At 41.3% G+C, this 18061-nt stretch overlaps 1 protein-coding gene across 7 annotated transcripts in view; it reads left to right on the plus strand.

The window, feature by feature from the left end:
* ABLIM1 (actin binding LIM protein 1) overlaps positions 1 to 18061 on the plus strand; it is a 190751-nt gene that overhangs the window by 66350 nt on the left and 106340 nt on the right. For 2 of the 7 annotated variants that reach the window (XM_077182839.1, XM_077182842.1), the window contains exon 1: positions 7965 to 8069. The exons of 1 other annotated variant lie outside the window; for it this stretch is intronic. In XM_077182839.1, the coding sequence (XP_077038954.1) occupies positions 8054 to 8069 (16 nt within the window). In that variant the 5' untranslated portion in view covers positions 7965 to 8053. Of the gene's footprint in view, positions 1 to 7953; positions 8070 to 18061 lie in introns of those variants that run through there. 4 more of the 7 variants (XM_077182844.1, XM_077182838.1, XM_077182840.1 and 1 more) reach the window with 3 other exon arrangements.

Raw genomic sequence — 18061 nt, forward strand, 5'->3', positions numbered from 1 at the left:
GTGGGGAAATTTCTGGGCAGAGAGCAGGGCAGAGGAAATGGCCATTCTCACTCACTGCAGCTTTGACTTTGCAGCATGGGTGGAGTGGAATGGCACTGAGAGAGGGAATTGGTGTCCAGCTTCCCTTGCTGGGAATCAAGGCATCATTGATGATTTTCAGGATTTGGTGGTTTTTACAAAGATTGAGGGCCATTGGTTGTTTCTGTGTGTGGATATGAGGATGATGAGAATGGATAGGGTGAATGATCCTAGGTAGGCTCTGATTAGGCTGGAGTGAAGGTTTTGGTTGCTAGTTTTGGTTGCTATTACTTGTAGGTTGGCTGGTCCTTCTGGGCCTAGTATTTTGTATCAGGAAAGGTCGATTAGCTGAGAGGCAATGTTTTGTCCTCCATTGAGGAAGTTAGTTATGCTTAGGTGGTGGATTAAAGGGTTAAAGTACCTAGAGATGTGGAGAAGTTTGAGAGAGGGGTTTGTTTTGTGAGGATGGGTGTTCATCCACTCCCATCCATCCCTCATGCTCAGGGAAGGAGAAGATGGATACTAATGGCTGTTGGCTTCTCCTCCTCTATGCCTGTGAGGTGGGGGAATCACTAGACAGACTTTTGTATATGGGGACCTTAGAAGTGGCTCTTAGCTTGGGGTACTTGGTAAATCTCTGTGATGAAACAGTTGATGGGAGGAGAAAGGAGGAAAGGGAACCAGGAATGTTCTTCACCCAGGTCATGCAGACACAGGGCAGCTGAGAGGGAAAGAAGACAGTGTTAGAATGGGTGATTGTGATTACAGTTTTTGCATTATCCTGCTTTTGATAGCTTGTTTTTGGTTACTTTCCTTTAAAGAGTGAATCTTCATGGTGGGATGCAGAAACACGTGGTACCAGGGGATGCTCGTCATTAGTTTGTTACTGTGTGAATTATAGATGGTGCAGCTGTGTGTGGAGTTTTCAATATAAACATAGAAACATTAAACTGTAAAATGCAAAAAACACAAACCAAATTAGCTTATCAGTATACATCAGTACTTGGAAGATGTACCATATTGTTTCTTTTTTAAGTTGGCAAACTCTTCTTTCAGAAGAAGAAGAATGATTTCAAATATGTGACTCTTTCCTATGGAGCAGCAGCAAAACAGCTTTTATAGCTTTTATAGTTACCTTTTAGAAATTCCAGTCAGTGCACAAGTTGGAATCAGCTATTCCAACTTCAATTTGGTTTATGTCTGCTTAATATTTTATGATGATCCTACTATTGAAATGGCAGCAAATGATTTAAGAGAAAGGTTCAAATATGTAAAAGTGTTCATGCTGAAACAAGTGACCTCCCTAGCTAGCAGATAAAATCACAACCACAAAAAGAAAAATTCCAGAAGTTGGAGTAAGGTGATAAAAATTTATTTGCTGTAAAATCTTGTTTGAATATATTAATATTACACTACATAGCCAAATTGTATAAAGCATCTTTTTAGCTTTCTTTGAGGTCCTCTGTGGTTCATTTGATAGGACACTGGAGTGGCAATACTTGTTGGGAGAGATATATTTGCAGGACAGATTTAGGTGCCTCTTTCAAGAGTCCTGTTTATAGTTTAGTGTGGAATCAGAAGAGGAGGAATTTGTCATTTGGCACAGTGACAATTAAATAGTCCAGTCTGATCTAAGGGTGGTTTGTATCCAGTGCCCACATGGTGGGTTGCCTCATCCCCAGGCACCATGGACTTGTGGAATGCTTTTCTGGGTGTTTTATTGTTGAGGCACACACTAAAGGTGAGTTCTTGGTGGAGAGGCTGTCACATCTCCCACCACTGCAAAACAAAGAACTTGTTGCTTTACTCTGCAAATTAACAGATTGGCAGGGAGCTGCTTCAATCTGGTGTTGCATGGACCTCTCAGGGAGAAGTTCTTTAGACCAGAGAGTCTTTACAGCATTCCTGCTGATTTCACTGAGCCAAAAACTCCCAAGACAGGCGGTGGGGTTTATTCTGCACAGTTAATCCAATTCTGAAGTGGATTTTCAATATCAAATCTCCTTAACCTTAGGCATGCACAGTAAAGGATGACACTTGCAAGTGTGCTTTCCTGGTGGGGATTCCTGCCTTTGTGCAATTTTCAGCATTCACTGTGGTGACTGGCAGTGAAGGTTATTATGTTTTTATCAGCAACAGTATTGCTTGTGTTCACGAATTAGCTCAGTAAATTCAGTTTACAGCAGGTGAATAGTGGAGATTTTATATGGTAGTTTAAAAAAATACAAAGTTTAAAGCACTGTCTGTACTTCTATTATTGTACCACATCTCAATTTAGTGCCAAATACATGTGCATACTGTGAAGGTCACACAGGTGTGAAGAAAGCATGATCTCCTTTCCAAGGATTAGCAATAGCATAAGCTGTTTGGAGGCCAGTTGTTACATCAATAACATAAATATATGTTCAGAGATAAATGTTTGTACATACCTGCAGCCAGAAGATTTACCCATTAGTGAGCTCGTATATTTTTGGAGTATATTATATTGTATATACTGGCAAAGAAGTATAATGTAACCATCTTTTCTCATCTGTTTCTTAAGATAATCTGATGGTTTCAGGTGCTTTTTTACATAAGCATGTGTGTGTTAAGCTTCTTAATATTTCGAACAAAGCCAAGTGTACTTGTTTCTTATTTTGTTTTGCAGCAGATCAGACTTTATTTTGCAGACTATTGAGTAATAGTGTACTAAAAAAAGTCCTGCTTTCAAGAATCTCAGAAAATCAGATTTTGCTTTAAGAGATCTACATGTCTTAATAGATCAAAACCTCACAAATGTTTTATTCCCTAGGAGTCCAATTTGAAAGAATATGAAATTATTCTGTTTCTAAAAAAAGCACTAAAATTCCAAATCCTGCCAGATCAGAATGATTACAGTATGCATTTTACTGAATCAAGTGATTGATGTATTTGCTAAATTTTCAATTTGTTTACTCTGAAAGAAAGATGGCATGTGATTTCAAACAGCAGCATTTCAGACTGATCATGTTGAAAGTGGCATGACACAGGTACAGGGCAAAGCCCAGCACAGCAGAAAGGAAGAGGTTAAAATGCAGCCCTCAGGCATTGTTTGCTTGAAGATCAATATTATCAATAGGGATAAATAAATGTGATCCCAAGGTGTAGGATGGCAGGACCACAGTATGTGCTGAGATTCCTCCCTGGTGGGTCTGTGTCTGCTCCTCTGGACTTGTGATAGGTCAGCCCAGAGGGTCTGTGGTGGGGAGGTCAATATGTGGGGCCTTCACAGCTCCTTAATTCCTGCTGGTTCCCACAGGGCAGTGTGCTGGGGATGGCCTGGCAGCCTCAGACCATTGCACAAGCTGCAGGATGGAGTTGTTACCCTGTGTGCAGGGTTGGAAAGGCTCAGGGATCACTCACAAAATAGCAATACCTGTAGGCTTGGAAGAGCTGGGGCACACCTGGTGTGGGGTCCAGTTCTGCCAGGTACAGCCTGAATTCTGCTCACTGGTTCTGGTGAGCCTGAAAAGCTCCAGCAGCACCTTTGGCTTTCCCAGTCAGTTGCCTGGCTGGTTCTTTGCTGCAGCCCTTCAGGAGCTCTGCTGCTGGAGCTGATTCCAGAAGATGGAAGATGGGCCAGATGTCCAAGTGGCTGAAGGAGAGACACCAGGTTGCTGAGGGAGGGTGAGCTCAGGAGAAACAGAGCCAGGAAATGGTTAATATATAGCTTTTGGGAATCCTGAAATGGGAAGTGTAGGCTTGCCCATCAGGGCACTGGGACCGCTGCTGGGTCACGGGGCTTTTGGAAGAAATCCCAAATTGCCATTCTTGGTTTTGTCTGAGCAGGCATGGGAGAGTCAGGATAACAGAGCAGGTCACGAGAGAGTGGCATGTCCTTCCTGGAGAAGGGAGCATTTTGGAAAATGCTGTAACTGAGACTTCACAGAAGTGATGGCTCTCAACTCACCTCGGTTGGACAGTGGTTAAGGTGGAAGCCTGGGGCAGCCTTTCCTGTCAAAACTTTGTTCCAGGCTCTTTGCTGGAAGCAAGACACTAAACAGATGATATTTTCCTGGATATTATTATTTAGTGGAACAACTTCCCCCTTTTCTTTTTCTGTTTTCTACCTGCCTTTTCCCCTCATTTCTTTATGAACAAGAGATATCAGTTCAGTTTTGAAGAAATTGAACAAAAACGGTATGCTGATACTTCTAAGCCATGATCTCATCTGCGAAGAATGAGTGCAAGATAAAAATATGAACACCAGCTTTTAAAATGAGAATAACAAACCTTAAATTATAGCTAAACTTCTTAGTAGCTTACTCATACTTTTTCAATATTATCAGGGTACAAGAAATAGTAAAACTAACTAGATTAACTCTTTCTCCTTGTGGAGTGATCTCAGTATCACTCTTATGCCTCTTGCTGAATGCACAAGATATTTTTCACCAGAAAATAACAACAACATGAGCACGTTGTTTAGCTATAGTGTACTCTTTGGGACTCTTCCACCCACACTGTGCCCAAGGAAGACTTTATTTAGTTTGTACAGTGCTAAAGGTATTTAAAGAAAAAGAGTCATTTTGCTTTCCTTTCAAATAGGTACTCCTAAATAACAATAAGTGCCAAGGGATTGTTGCTAGAATGCTATCTACTCCTTTTTCCTTTCTGGTTTAGGATATCTGAGTCAATTCTGAGTTGTACAGCGAGGTCAAAATTTTAGCCTTGACTTAGAACAATGAGATTAAAACAAAAAACCATCCTGTTGTAAAGAGATTTTATTTACAATACTAATGTCTGCTCTTTATCTGTCTTTATTCTGGAGTAGATCACAATTTACTCCAGCATAATTTACTGCAGCTTGTATTTTTAAATTGCATTTCATGTCCATGCTGCTGTAGTCTGCCATGGCTGAGCAATGTGAGATGCAGCAGTGCTAATCTCTAGCACATGTGAAAAATGGAGGAATGTACTCAGAGAACAGAAAGTCCACATACCAACAAGCAGCTTCTGTGTCAGCAGCTTGCTGGAACAAAAAAAATGAATGATCATCCCTGCCAGCCTTTTGAGAATTCCAGGAAGGGGTTAACACACATCATGGGTGTGTGTCCATAGGCTGAGCTCTGCACATCAAATCAAATATTTATGAATGAAGGTCAGATGTGCCCCTTTCAGGAGGCTGTCCCCGAACTGTTTACAAAATGCAGCCTGAAAAAGAGCACGGCCAGGTTGAGTTACAGGCTGACATCTCTGATGTGTCAGAAATGTGACACAGTGCTTTGTGCCTCCCTGTTGGTGGGGTTCAGCCCAGCTCCCCAGCCTTGGATGCTATTAATAGCAGCACACTGAGTCATGGAAGCAGGAATGTCAGGCTGCCTGTGCTGTGCTGCTCTTACACATTGCACTGCTAACAATAGAAAGCCAGCCTCCATTTGTTGGAATAGAATAACTATTTTTTTCCATGCTTGTGCCTGTATCTCTCTCTCTCTCTCTCTCTCAGAGATTTATTTATTAAAGAATGTCACTGAATAAGAGATACCTTCTGGGCGAGGCAGACTGGCTTGTTTATTTCATTGCCTTTGTTCTGGGTGGCATTTATACAAAACATCTAGAATTTATTTACTGCAAATATTTTTAACGCTGTGTGCGTGGTCTGATTTTTCTCCAGCAGGTATCAGCCATCTGCTGCTCTGTCTGGCTGATGCCTACAGCTTGTTTCTTTACATTAATGTCTCTCTCCCTACGTTGAGTAGCATGGAGAAGGAATTCCCTTGTGGAGGTGTGAGCAGTGTAAATGTAGGGTGCAGTATGAATGTAATTTCACTTCTATCATGTAACATAAAGCATATTTTGCAGTGAGCTGTGATCAGGTTGAAGCTTTTGCTCCGTGAATCTGTCCATAATTTAGCCCAGAATATCTTATATTTGACCCAGTTCTTTGCCACTGAGATCACCTCTGTCTTTGACAAGTCAGTTCATTTCCATTTGCTATTTTCTCTGCCTTTAAACCACAGATATAAAATTTACTCTCTAGGCAAAGGCATAAATGCCATAGGTTTATTTTGGGGAATTCACTGGTAGCTAGATAAAATGAGGAACTAAGTAATAGTAGTAGTGTTAGAGGCTCTCCAAAATCTTGATGCTGACACTATATATGTATTTAAAAAATAGAAGTAGCTTTTAAGGGCTATTCGGGATTTTGATTAGTCATATTTCCAATCTTTTCTTCATAACTGTGAATAAAAGTTTGCTTGCAAAAGAAAAGCTTTGTTTCCCCTGACTCTGACGTGCATCTTTTAATAGAAAGCAGAACATTGGTATATGATGATGAGACTTGACAATATTCTAAAGGGTTGGTTTGTTTGCTTTTCAGCATCAGTTTACTGACCAGTCCTTTCTCAGTAGAGTTTAGTGCCTGGAAAGCCATAAATTGGGAGGTCAGTTTGAGGCCCAGATTCTACACTGGTGCTTTGTCTTGTTGGGGACATGTTGGGCAGTGAAATTCCTGTCTCAGTGATGCTGTTTCAGTACCCTTCTGTCTTAGTTCCATGAGTACCTGTGGCTATCATCTGCAAAGGAATAACTCAGGAAGAGTTATTGTTTCCATTTATTTGGTATTCCAGAATCCAGCACTTACTTTGACCCCCAGCAAACATTTGTATAGCACTTCTGGCTGCAGAACCCAGCTGCTCACTGAGCAGTGACAATTTCCATTTTTATTATTTTTATTGTTGTTTGAAGTAGAGGATAGATAGGTATTCCCGTTTTACACAGGCTGTGTGTTACTCTAAGTAACAGTAAGTATTGAGAGACCTCTTATTAGCATGTTTTGTGCTCTCATAATTGCTTTAAAGCTAAATCCAGGAGTGGATAAAGTGCTCACCATGGAAAAGCCACTGTGCTGCAGCCTGCCTCAGCACTTGCCTGTGCTCTCATCTTTGTTTCCCCTCTTGATCTGGCTCAGTTTGAGTAAATAAAATAACAGAAAGCTCATAAATACCACTTTAGCTTAGTGTGTGCATTGGAACAGCTCCCCTGCTCTCCCTCACATCCCCCTGGCAGCCTCTTGCCTTTGATTTGGGAGTGAGAGGCAGTGGAGCTGGGCTGGGAGGGGAAGGAATGAATGCAGGGTGGTGTGGGGCTGGAAAACAGGGAATGGATGAATGCAGGGTGGTGTGGGGCTGGAAAACAGGGAATGGATGAATGCAGGGTGGTGTGGGGCTGGAGAGCAGGGAATGGATGAATGCAGGGTGGTGTGGGGCTGGAAAACAGGGAATGGATGAATGCAGGGTGGTGTGGGGCTGGAAAACAGGGAATGGATGAATGCAGGGTGGTGTGGGGATGGAAAACAGGGAATGGATGGATGCAGGGTGGTGTGGGGCTGGAAAACAGGGAATGGATGGATGCAGGGTGGTGTGGGGCTGGAAAACAGGGAATGGATGGATGCAGGGTGGTGTGGGGATGGAGAGCAGGGAATGGATGGATGCAGGGTGGTGTGGGGCTGGAAAACAGGGAATGGATGAATGCAGGGTGGTGTGGGGATGGAAAACAGGGAATGGATGGATGCAGGGTGGTTTGGGGATGGAAAACAGGGAATGGATGGATGCAGGGTGGTTTGGGGATGGAAAACAGGGAATGGATGGATGCAGGGTGGTGTGGGGATGGAGAGCAGGGAATGGATGGATGGAAAACAGGGAGATGGATGCAGGGTGGTGTGGGGATGGAAAGCAGAGCTCTGGAATGCAGCCCTGGCTGCCAGGGCAGCTGGAGCTCCCAGCACAGGGCAGGAGCCACAGGCAGGATGAGCTGCCTTTAGCACAGCAAAACACCACGCTGGGAAAAGAGCAGAGGAACCAGAAGGAAAGAGACAGTGATGAGCAATCAGACCTGATCAGACCTTGTAGGAAAGATTATTATCTGGAATAAGCTGCCTTTTTTCTTTATTTTCTTTTCTTCCTCTTTTTTTTTCTTTTTTTTTAAATCCATCTCAGCCAAACACTGCTGGAAAAGAGATTGTGTTTAAATTACTTCAGCTAATTCTTGCTGCTTCCACTAAGAAGAAAAATTGTTTGCCATGGTGAAAGAAAAAGGTAATTATGTTTATTGATAGACTGGAGCTGAAACCTAATGTGCCAGCCACGGTCACCTGAGGTTTAAACCCTCACATTTAAGATGAGCATGCTGTGATTGGCAGTTGTTGTTTTCCTTTCTATAAAAATGGTGTGTGAAGCCCTGCAGTGGGTTGCATTTATTATCATTGTACCTGCTTTAATAAGGGTAGAATCTGGAACACATCTAATTTAGTGTGTCTGCACAGCAGGGTCCCTTCTGTGTGCACATGTTTGTTTGGGTTTTTTTTTCTGTGATTTAACCCAAGTTGACAGTTTCTTACCTGTATTTGCTACAGTTCAAGTAGCTTTGACCACTGCAGCAGCTAGTTTGAAATTTTAAAGATAAACATTGATATATTCAAATCTGGACTTGAGAGGATATATTTTAAATTTTAATGGATAAATGAGATTTTGCAAAATGCTTGAATTTTGCAGCAGTAAATTGGACATCAGTTAGCTATAAGTAACGTTTTAAGCCTCCTACAGAAGCATTTGCTAGTTTAAACAATTTAGAAATGGTTGTGGGTTGTTTCCTTGCAGTAATACTGTGTCATTTATTGTATTATGAAGATGCAAGATAGATTATGAGTTGTATTTGAGTGTACTGGATGTGGTTTGGGGGCATTACATTATCACAGACAGATTCAGACTCAGTCTCTTCTGTGAAGAGGAGATTCTGTGTTTTTACTTCTGAGGACTCTGTAAAAACTAACGTGTGAGAAATTCAAACTGGAGCAGAAATAGAAATAAGAAGGAGTAAAGTTGAGTAAGAGTGAGCAGTTTTGCAGCTTTGAACACCCGTGCTAAGACTTTTTGAAATGTAGATAAAAAGTGAGTGCAATTAGCTTCACAGCTGTGTAGATTGGGGAGAGCAGGACAAATGCCTCATAAATGACAAATACCTGCCCCAGTGTGTCACAGCTATCAGGAGGATTGTAGTAATAACCATTATCCAGGCTATTGATAATTTTTGTTGATGAGAGGCAGTGACCCAGCATAAATTTTATTGGCTGCTTTGTGGCTTTGGGATCCTTTATTTCAGATTTAGAGGATTACTTTTATAATATCAGTCATGATGACTTGCTACCCCTATCAGTGAGCCATACCAGGGATGGTTTAAATAGGAATTTCACCCCAAATCCTGGAAAGTGCAGGTTTCAGAATCATTTGAATGAACTATGTCAGTCATCTTTTCAGAAAAATAAGTGTATTGTCATTCATTTTGTCATTACTGTTGCTTGTTTTGTAAGATACTTTTTAAGACAAGACTGCTGGTTTTCTTGAAGTGCACATAAAATATGTGTAGCATTCAGGTTTGGTCCCTTTATAGGTTTCTGTTCCCTCCCCCAGCTGATGTTCTCTTGATTGGATTCCCTGTGTTAGGTGGAGTTGTAGCTGAGGAATACTCTGTAAATTCAGTTTTAGCATCTTGCACCATGAAAATTGTCATTTACCTGCAAGAAAATGAAAGCAAGCCCATCATGTTTGTAAAAAATGGGAGGAAAAAAGCTTCAAAAAAAGCTTCATAGAGGAGCAGAAGTTGACAATGAATGGTTGAAAATCTGAAAAATATTTTGTGTTTAAATTGCTTCCTTTCCCCCTCCCCACCAAGTTTAATTCATTATTAAAAATGGCTGTTTATGTTGGATATAAATATTTTTTTCCTGTTCACAAAGATAATGGACTAAAATAACTAAATGTTGTCTTTGATTTTGGAGTGCAGTTACTGATATTTCATATCTCATGGCTGCAGAAAGAGAAAGGATGGAATCTGTTAAATAGTTTGATTGTATATGTTATTACTTTCAAATAATTTCTCCAACTATTTTTTTAACTCTTATGTTTCTGCCTCAATTTTCCTTTTTCTGTTTGTTGCTGGGGTTTTTTGGTTGCTTTGTTTGTTTCTTTCAGCTTTTGTTTTGGTTGTTTTTTTCCTTTTTATTTTCTCCTCTGCTTTGGTCAGAAGGTCAGGATTTATTGCTCTGAATGTCTCTCTCTGCAGTGATACTCCTGCAAAATGCAGTCAGTACAGTTCAGCTGGTGCCCTCCCCTCCAGCCTCTGCTGTGGTTTGAGCAGGCTGCAGATGCAGCTCAGGCCAGTGTCATTTCACAGACGTGTTAAGCGGGCACTGGAGGGGCTGGTTCCAGCGAAAAAAATACAGCTCCAATTCACTGAATTGAAAAATGGCTGGTAACGGTTTGTAGCAAATTAGCATGCTTCATTATGCTCATATTGTAGAGTGATTTCAGTGTCTGCCTGCTTAGTTCATACACAAAAAAATTCCTGAGGCCAGGGTGTTTTCTGCTGACAGCGAGCGGCGCTTCCTAAGTTGTGTCTGACTGATACCACATTTTCATCTCTCTGTGGTCTTATCTATTTCCAATTATGAGCCCTTATTATCTAGTTACTCAGCTAAATTATTATCACTGTGCTGCAGCCAAGGGCAACTTTCTCTCTTCTTATCCTTTAACAGAAAGAAAGTTTGCATGTGCACATGTTTGTCTGGTTATGAATTCTCTCTGGCAGTTTAGAGCCCATATGGAATAATCTGCATTCTTGCTGCTTCTATGTTGAGGGCAGTGTGTGGGCTGGGAGCCTGCTAGCCAGGTTTCTGTGTGACACAAGTGTTGTAGCTTCATTAGTTGGTTCATTCATTGGTTAGATCTCCATTAGTTCACATAAACTGAGGATTTAGTCCTGATTCTTGATTTTTTGAGCAGTTGATGAGAAGACAGCCCTGGCATTCAAGTGCTAGTCTGTGAAAACATATTGGCAATCAGCTTTGTACCTGATGAAATCTTGGGCAGGATCATCCATGGGCACACCTATGAAAGTGAATTAGTTGCTGTTCATGCCAAGCTTCTGCATGCTTGGAAGGATAAAAGGAGGAAGTATGAGGGCTTGAAGATTTTTTGGGTTGAAGAAGCAGGCTCAGAGGCTTTATGATTTCTGTTCTTCATGTACTCATTCTGCTGAAGGGAAGGTGCTGGCACCTACTGGGTTCCCAGTGAGCTTGATGATGTTTCCATGTTCCCACAGCTCCTCTGTAGGTGCTCACTGCTGCTGGCTCTCCCAGGCAGCCACACAAGGTGCAGTCACCAGGCTGGTCCCATATTTCCTGTATTGTTTGGCCCATGGCTCAGTCTTGCAGAGGGATTTTGTTCTCTGTTGTTTTTTCTCCACACTTTTGGTAAAGTGTGATAGCAGTACCCCTTCAGGTTTTGACCAAGAGGATTGGTTGTATGCTTGCTCCAGCCTTCTTCTCTTCCATTTGCCAGTCCCAAGAGCTGTGAGCCCCCAAAGGAGATTTTATTCTTTCTCTGTAGTTGTAATGTAGCTGCTTTAGATGGGACTTTCCTTGAAGATTATGCAAATGTTACCTGCCTGCTAATTTAAATATGTTCTCTCTTGGGAACTGTCTCTCCAGTGCTCTGTGTATTTGCAGTTTTAACATTTATTCCCTGTGTTAATCAGGAGAATGTTGAGTAATGGGATTTGGGCCCTAACACTGTCTCAGTGTCATGGTCGTTGGTGAAATTTAGTCTTGATTTGAACTCATGGCTTTGGAACTCTTTAACCCCAGGAGACCTGGGAAAGTCTCCAAGTTTGTTGCTTTTGGAGCACATGACAAGATTATGCAATCACACATTGGCAGGGGGAGGATTGGGGAGTTAATTTTCTTTTTGCTTCAGTTTACTTAGTTTCAAATTTGCTTCTGCTTGGCAGTTTGCTTTTGGGGCTGGGCATTTGGGGTTTTGTTTTTGTTTTTTTATTTTTATTAAGGGCCTGTGCTGCCTTGTACAAACCACAGAAAAGGCATTTTATAAATATGCATAATAGTAGATGTTGAAAAAATACACTTGTCGTTAAAGACCTAGACAATAGAACAGTTCTGTGTTAGAGGCTCTTAAGGTGACCTTGGGGAGGTAATTTGATCTCTCCTTGTGTTAATCTGTAAAATGAGGATAAGAACATTCCTCTTGTCTGCCTTGATTATTTGAATTTGAGATCTTTGGAGCAGAGAGTTTCTTTTACCTCGCTTCACAGCTGTGACAAGGCAATCTTAGTGTTGGGATTTCACTACTCCTACTTGTACAAAAAAACATAAAGAGTATCCAGTGCTACGTGATTATCTTGTAAGCATCTTATTACTTTTAAAAGGCAATGCAATTGTAAAGGAATTATGTTTCTATTGGCACATTTATGGCATTGCTTTTCTGTACTTTCTCTTTCTAAATTTATTTTTAATATTAGGTTTCAAATTGCAGTTCTGGTGTGCAGCATTGATACTGAGAGGAACAAAAATAACCGAGGAGATGCCAGCTCAGGCACTGCATGTTTACTGGAGATTTTAATTTATTTATTTTTTTTAATAGCACTTACTTCAGATGAGGTACAAATACTCCTATCCAAAGAGCTGGGCAAGCACAGTGTGCAGTCCTGCCATGCCTGACCACTTCCCATGTTTCCCAGTAGTGGAATTCCATACATTCCTTGCATCCCAGCTGTGTGTAGGAGCCAGCTCTGAATACACGATGGCAGATATTTTACACTGAGCAATGAGAGAGCTTTTGCTATTGATCTCACTGGAGGGGAGGGCTTAGGGGGTTTAGTCATTAAATTTGAGACCACAGAGTTCATAGGTTCAGGTGGTGGTAGAGGCAGCTCTTCCTCCAACTGAAACAGAGACTGGGGTGAGCCAAAAATCCCAGTTTGGAGAAGGAGGTGTTCAGACAATTTCATTTGCTCACAATTATGACAGTTCTAATTGCTGATTGTGGTTTTGAAGATAAAAGCAAGCAAACACATGCTCTGAGAAGCACACCTCATGTTCTCTCTGGACACTCTGGTTTCCAGTCCATGTCACTCCATGGAGCTCTGCTGAGGCTGGGGTGGGGCAGGACCCTGGTACCCGGCCATTGCTGCTCCTTTCACTGAGGGCTCCTTTTCCCTTGCTCAGTTATTTCCATGTGAATTCCTCTGCTGCCTGAAGTCCTTTTGCAGTTTTTAGAGGCTCTTAGGTATTTCTCAGCATTTCTCCTGCCCCAGCATCATTTTTGTTTCTCTCTTCCCCGTGCTTTGGTGTCTTCTCTGTCCTGGCTTTGTCTCCTGTATCTCACAGAATCCCAGAGTGGGTCAGGTTGGGAGGGACCACAGTGGCTCCTCTGGTCCATCCTCCCTGCTCAGGCAGGATCATCCTTGAGCACAGGGCACAGGACTGTGTCTGGATGGTTCTGGAACATCTCCAGTGAGGGACACTCCACAACCCCTCTGGGCAATCTGTGCCAGTGCACAGTGAAATGCTCTGCTCTCCCTTTCTGGTGTCTCCTGCTGTTTGTCTTTTCAATGTTTGCTGGGTCTGTGTTTTTGCAGAGGTTCTCTGTGCTCCCCTGGTTCTGTTTCAATGTGCAATGGGTCAGTTTTGCCATTTACTGAACTGGCTGGGCCAACAGTGACCAGCACAATCCCATCCTTGGCCTCCTACAGCACCAACATTCCCAAAGCCCTGCTGGTTATGGTGAATACAACTGAGTGGAATAAAAAATTATATGGTTGCTTTCCTTGGATGAGAATTCAAAAGGCAACACTTCTATAGATAGAGTCTTGGCATAGTAAAATTGTTTAAAAATACATTAAGCTAGGGCAGAGAAATATTTTTCCAAAGGGAAGGTAGGAATCTTGGTAGGAAAGAATTTACAAGTTAGGATCATAATTTGGCCTGTTTCTGTAGGAGAGTCAATTATTTTAGTAGAATAATTAATGGATACCAGGGGAAAAGACCAAGTTCCACTAATCAAAATGTCTTGTGCCCTTTGGGTGGGAGAAGCCAGGGAACAGGAAAGGAATTTTTTTTTTTTTTTGTTCTGGGGGCAATCCATAACTAATTTAAAAAGGATTATTTATAGCAAAGTTGGTTTTCCACCTAGAGGACAGTCAGTATCCCCAAAAGAATAATTAATCCTTGCCTTCGTTGAGCCTGGATAACTTTCAGGCTCACTAGGGATCTGTCTAAGGAGAACACTTAGGCATTGTCTTATGCCTGTTCTGTTCAGCAGAGTGTCTTGTTGAGTCTAATTGAATCCCTGGGAATTAAAGCTAAGTGCTTCACTATTGTCCCAAAGTTGGATCCAATTTTTAGAGGCTGTGTGATATTTTTGAAAAAAAAATCATGTATTTTATTAATGGCGGTCATTTTGTGTTGTAAGAGACAACTAGAGGAATAATTCTGGATTTTTTATGCACTCTTCATAAAGGGATATAAACCCAGAAATGATAGAAGCCTTGTGTCAATCAATTGTGTACGTGATCTATAATTAATACCAGCTGTTCAGAAGTGAAATGTTGGTGCTCTTATGCTATACAAGAGAAAAACAGGCTCTGCAAACACTCTCAAAAGTGTTTTTTAATTAATTCCCACTGCTGTTAGTACCACTTCAGCATCTCACATCACTATAATCTACAGGGCAGTATTGTGAAACTCTGTTTCAGTTCAGGATCTGGTTCAGAAGCAGTATCTTAAAATTATACCAAATTAAAGAAGTGATCCAAATAGAAACGAAGCCTTGCAGAGCATTGACTGTTATTTTTTATTACTGCTGGATTGAACAAGAGTCAATGAATTACTTGTTTGTTCAAAGAAGCAGTTGCATTTGTATTTTCTTTTCTTTTCTCCAAAGGCATCTCAAAACAGGATCTGATGGATTTGAGGGTGTCTGCTTGCTGTCCAGCAGTGGAGGTGCTAGCCAGAGTAGCAGGCTATGTTCAGGGTATTGGTCAGTGCTTTCCCTGTGACAGTCCATTTACCATCTAATGTTAACACTTGATGGTCCTTGGGAGCACAATTATTTATTGTTGAGATAATATACCTCAGGAACTGACTTCTATGCTGCAATGTTTTTGAGGTCTGGGTGCAAATAAGCACAGGGCAGGGCTTCTGAAATGTCTGGTTTATCAGCTCTGTACATGGCACTCTATCCTGGGCATCAGGAGCCCTGGGAAGATTTGTGTTGCTCATTTCTGTGGTGTCTGGTTTTAGTTTGAGGCTCTGTAGCTCAGAAATGCCACAGGTGAGGCTGGTAGTGAATCATGGGCATTTACAAGGTCCTTGATTGAAGGAGAATTTCTTAGCACAGGGCACAGAGCTTCTGTGGTTTAAAGGGGTTGGCTGAGGACAGGTCCCTGCAAGGGTCTTGTGAAAAAACCCCTGGGGAGATTCCTGGTGGTAACTGAGAGGAGATTTTACCACAGATTCTGTTTTGAAGGCATCTGGGAGACAACTGGCTTATGTAGGTCAGTGTTCCTCCTCAGATAATCTCAGGGTGAACAGTGGGAGAATTGATTATTAAAATTAGCATTTTTATATTGACTTACTTCAGAAGGAAATATAATTCATTTTACTGCATGGAATACTCATGCAGCTTCTGTAAAGGATGCAGAGGGGAACTGTGATGAGTTTGTTGCCAGAATCCCCACGTGGGATGCTGTTTGGGTAGCTGAGAGGCCTGATAGACATTTGAGTGCTATTATGGGAAACCACCACTCATCAGTAAGCCAGAATTTCCATGCTGTCTGGAAAAAGCAATTGTTTCTTCTGCTAACTTCAGCAACTTGCTTTCATGTAGCCTTGAGGATCCTTCAGGATTTGCACTGAATAATTTGACACTTCTGTGTATTCATTGTTGTGTGTAAGGTTTTGATACTGGTCTTGATGATCCCTGTGGGTCCTTTCCACCTCAGACTATTCTGTGATATTTTTTAAAGATAGAGACATCAAGTGATGTGTATGAGATGGCTGCTCAGAGTATGCTGAGGAGCTCTTGAATTTCTAATTACCTCTGTCCTATGTTAGAAAAATATCACTCTTTTGAAATAGTGAATGATCCTCTTGTGTATGTCAGGTGTGTTGAAGGCATAATGCAATTTTTTTTTTTTTGGCCACTTAAAAAGCTTATCAATAGTTACTACATAACAGAGACTTAGAGATGTTGAGTGTGAGAAGCAAATGTTTAGCCTGATCTTCCAGCCCTTCAGCAAGGAGTTTCACAGGGTGAGTTGATTATCTTGACCCTCAGTAAGTTGGTTGTGGAACCAAGTGCAGAGAACCTTTGTGGATGTGATGAAGATCCAGAAGGGCATTCCCAGAACATCAGATAAGAGAGTCTGGATTCACTGTCTCTTTATCAGCCAATTTTTATGACGATCTGTCTTGTGAAAAATTACTCTGTACTAATGTAGAAATATGGCAGAATTAATTCACTTTGTGCCTCTCCCCTTTGGCTTGCTAACCACTAATCAGCAATCCATCTGTTAACAATCATGTGGAGTAATGCAGGAATGCAGGTTTTGATTCAAAGACTGGCTTGGCTCAGTCAACATTTGTTTGATCATCATCTGTTTCTTAGCATGTCTTAGTTTGCTGCATACTTCATTGCAAGGTTAGTGCCTTTTCATTACTGAAAATACTTCTAAAATCCCTATTGCTTTTTCTGTTTGAGCTTAAAACAACACCTGACCATATTCAGTTAAGAAGCTGTTCTTGACTCATCTTTGAAAGGATTATAATTTTCCTTAAGCAAATATAAACGTAATAATTTTGTCAGGTGCTTTTGTTCCTGCTAAGTATAGATGATGCTCTAGAAGGTGCTTTTATTCACCTGCCAAGTGATCAAAGGCAAACATGTGTGGACAGACATGGCAGAAGCTCCTCCTTGCTGCTGTTTTAGAGAATGACAAACTCTTCTGAAGAGGCTCTGGTGCTTTTGTGGTGAGAGGAGCATCAGTGGAGCTGCTGCAGTGCCCCTGGGCTGCAGAGCTGGGTTAGCACTGAAGTGTTCACAGTTTCCAGCTGGCAAACTGAGGGAGCTCTCAGGCTCCTGGTGGCTCCAAAGCAAGAGTTGGATATCCCAAGGTTCCTGTTCATGCCACATTCATGCTTTGTCACTGAGAAACTCTGGAAATTATGCACTAAAGCTGTAAACTGTCAGAACCTGTGGTGAAATCCCCAGTGTCCAGATAAGGATATAACCCCTACATAAATACATCCTAATTTTATCTCTCAATTACTATCAAAGGCTTGGAAAACTGGATCCACCAAACACATTTCTTTTAGTAGCAAAACCATCACATTTACATTGTTTTATTTTGTCTGTGTTGGAGAAGGTGATCTTTTTTCAGATAGGATCAAGCAGTTGCTGGTGTTAAATATTTCACTTAATACTGAACCATTCATATGCATAAATCTTTGTAGGGCTGAGGCCTTAGGCCCTGATCTTGTATGCTGTTCTGTGGGGAATTAATTGCAGTATCAAAGCTTGAGCTAGAGGAAGAGGCATGAGAGAAGGATAGGAAACAGCAGGAAAAATAGAGAGAAGATAAACATGCTTGCACTTGTGTTCTGAAACTTTGAAATAATTGTGATTTTTTTTTCCATGCTGTATTTTTAAAGGTCATTATTTCCTCACCTTTCTACACATTTGGGTGTGTGGCACAAAGCTTTTTATTTTCATTTGTAAATAACATAGGAGTTGTCTCTCATTGATTTCAAGTTACAGTTGTTAATATTTTGGCTTATTGCCTGGCACTTGTATCTCTAAATCTTTGCATTTCATTCTTTTAGCTGCATCAGCTCTATCCATAGGTTATGTATACCTAAAAATATGAAAGTATTTCATTCTGGGTGCACTGGTCAGCCCACAGTGCTCTCCTGTGGGTGTAGAGCCACACCTCATCACCATCAGGGCACTGACTTCTGCCAAAGGAGCTGCTGCACTGCCAGGGTCCCTTCTGCATCTGCTGTTGTCAGCAGCAGATGAATTGTAAGGGGAAAATGATAATACTTTTATGGGAAATGTGAGAAAACATTTCAAAACTGTGGCAAAAAGCCACCAAGTTAAAGATTATTTTTTTCTACCTTGTTTTAAAAATAGGTACTCTGGATATCTATAGACAGCACAAATAGTTTTAAGACAAA

Source organism: Agelaius phoeniceus, chromosome 9, assembly GCF_051311805.1.
Source record: "Agelaius phoeniceus isolate bAgePho1 chromosome 9, bAgePho1.hap1, whole genome shotgun sequence".
In the NCBI taxonomy this organism is placed as follows: domain Eukaryota; kingdom Metazoa; phylum Chordata; class Aves; order Passeriformes; family Icteridae; genus Agelaius; species Agelaius phoeniceus.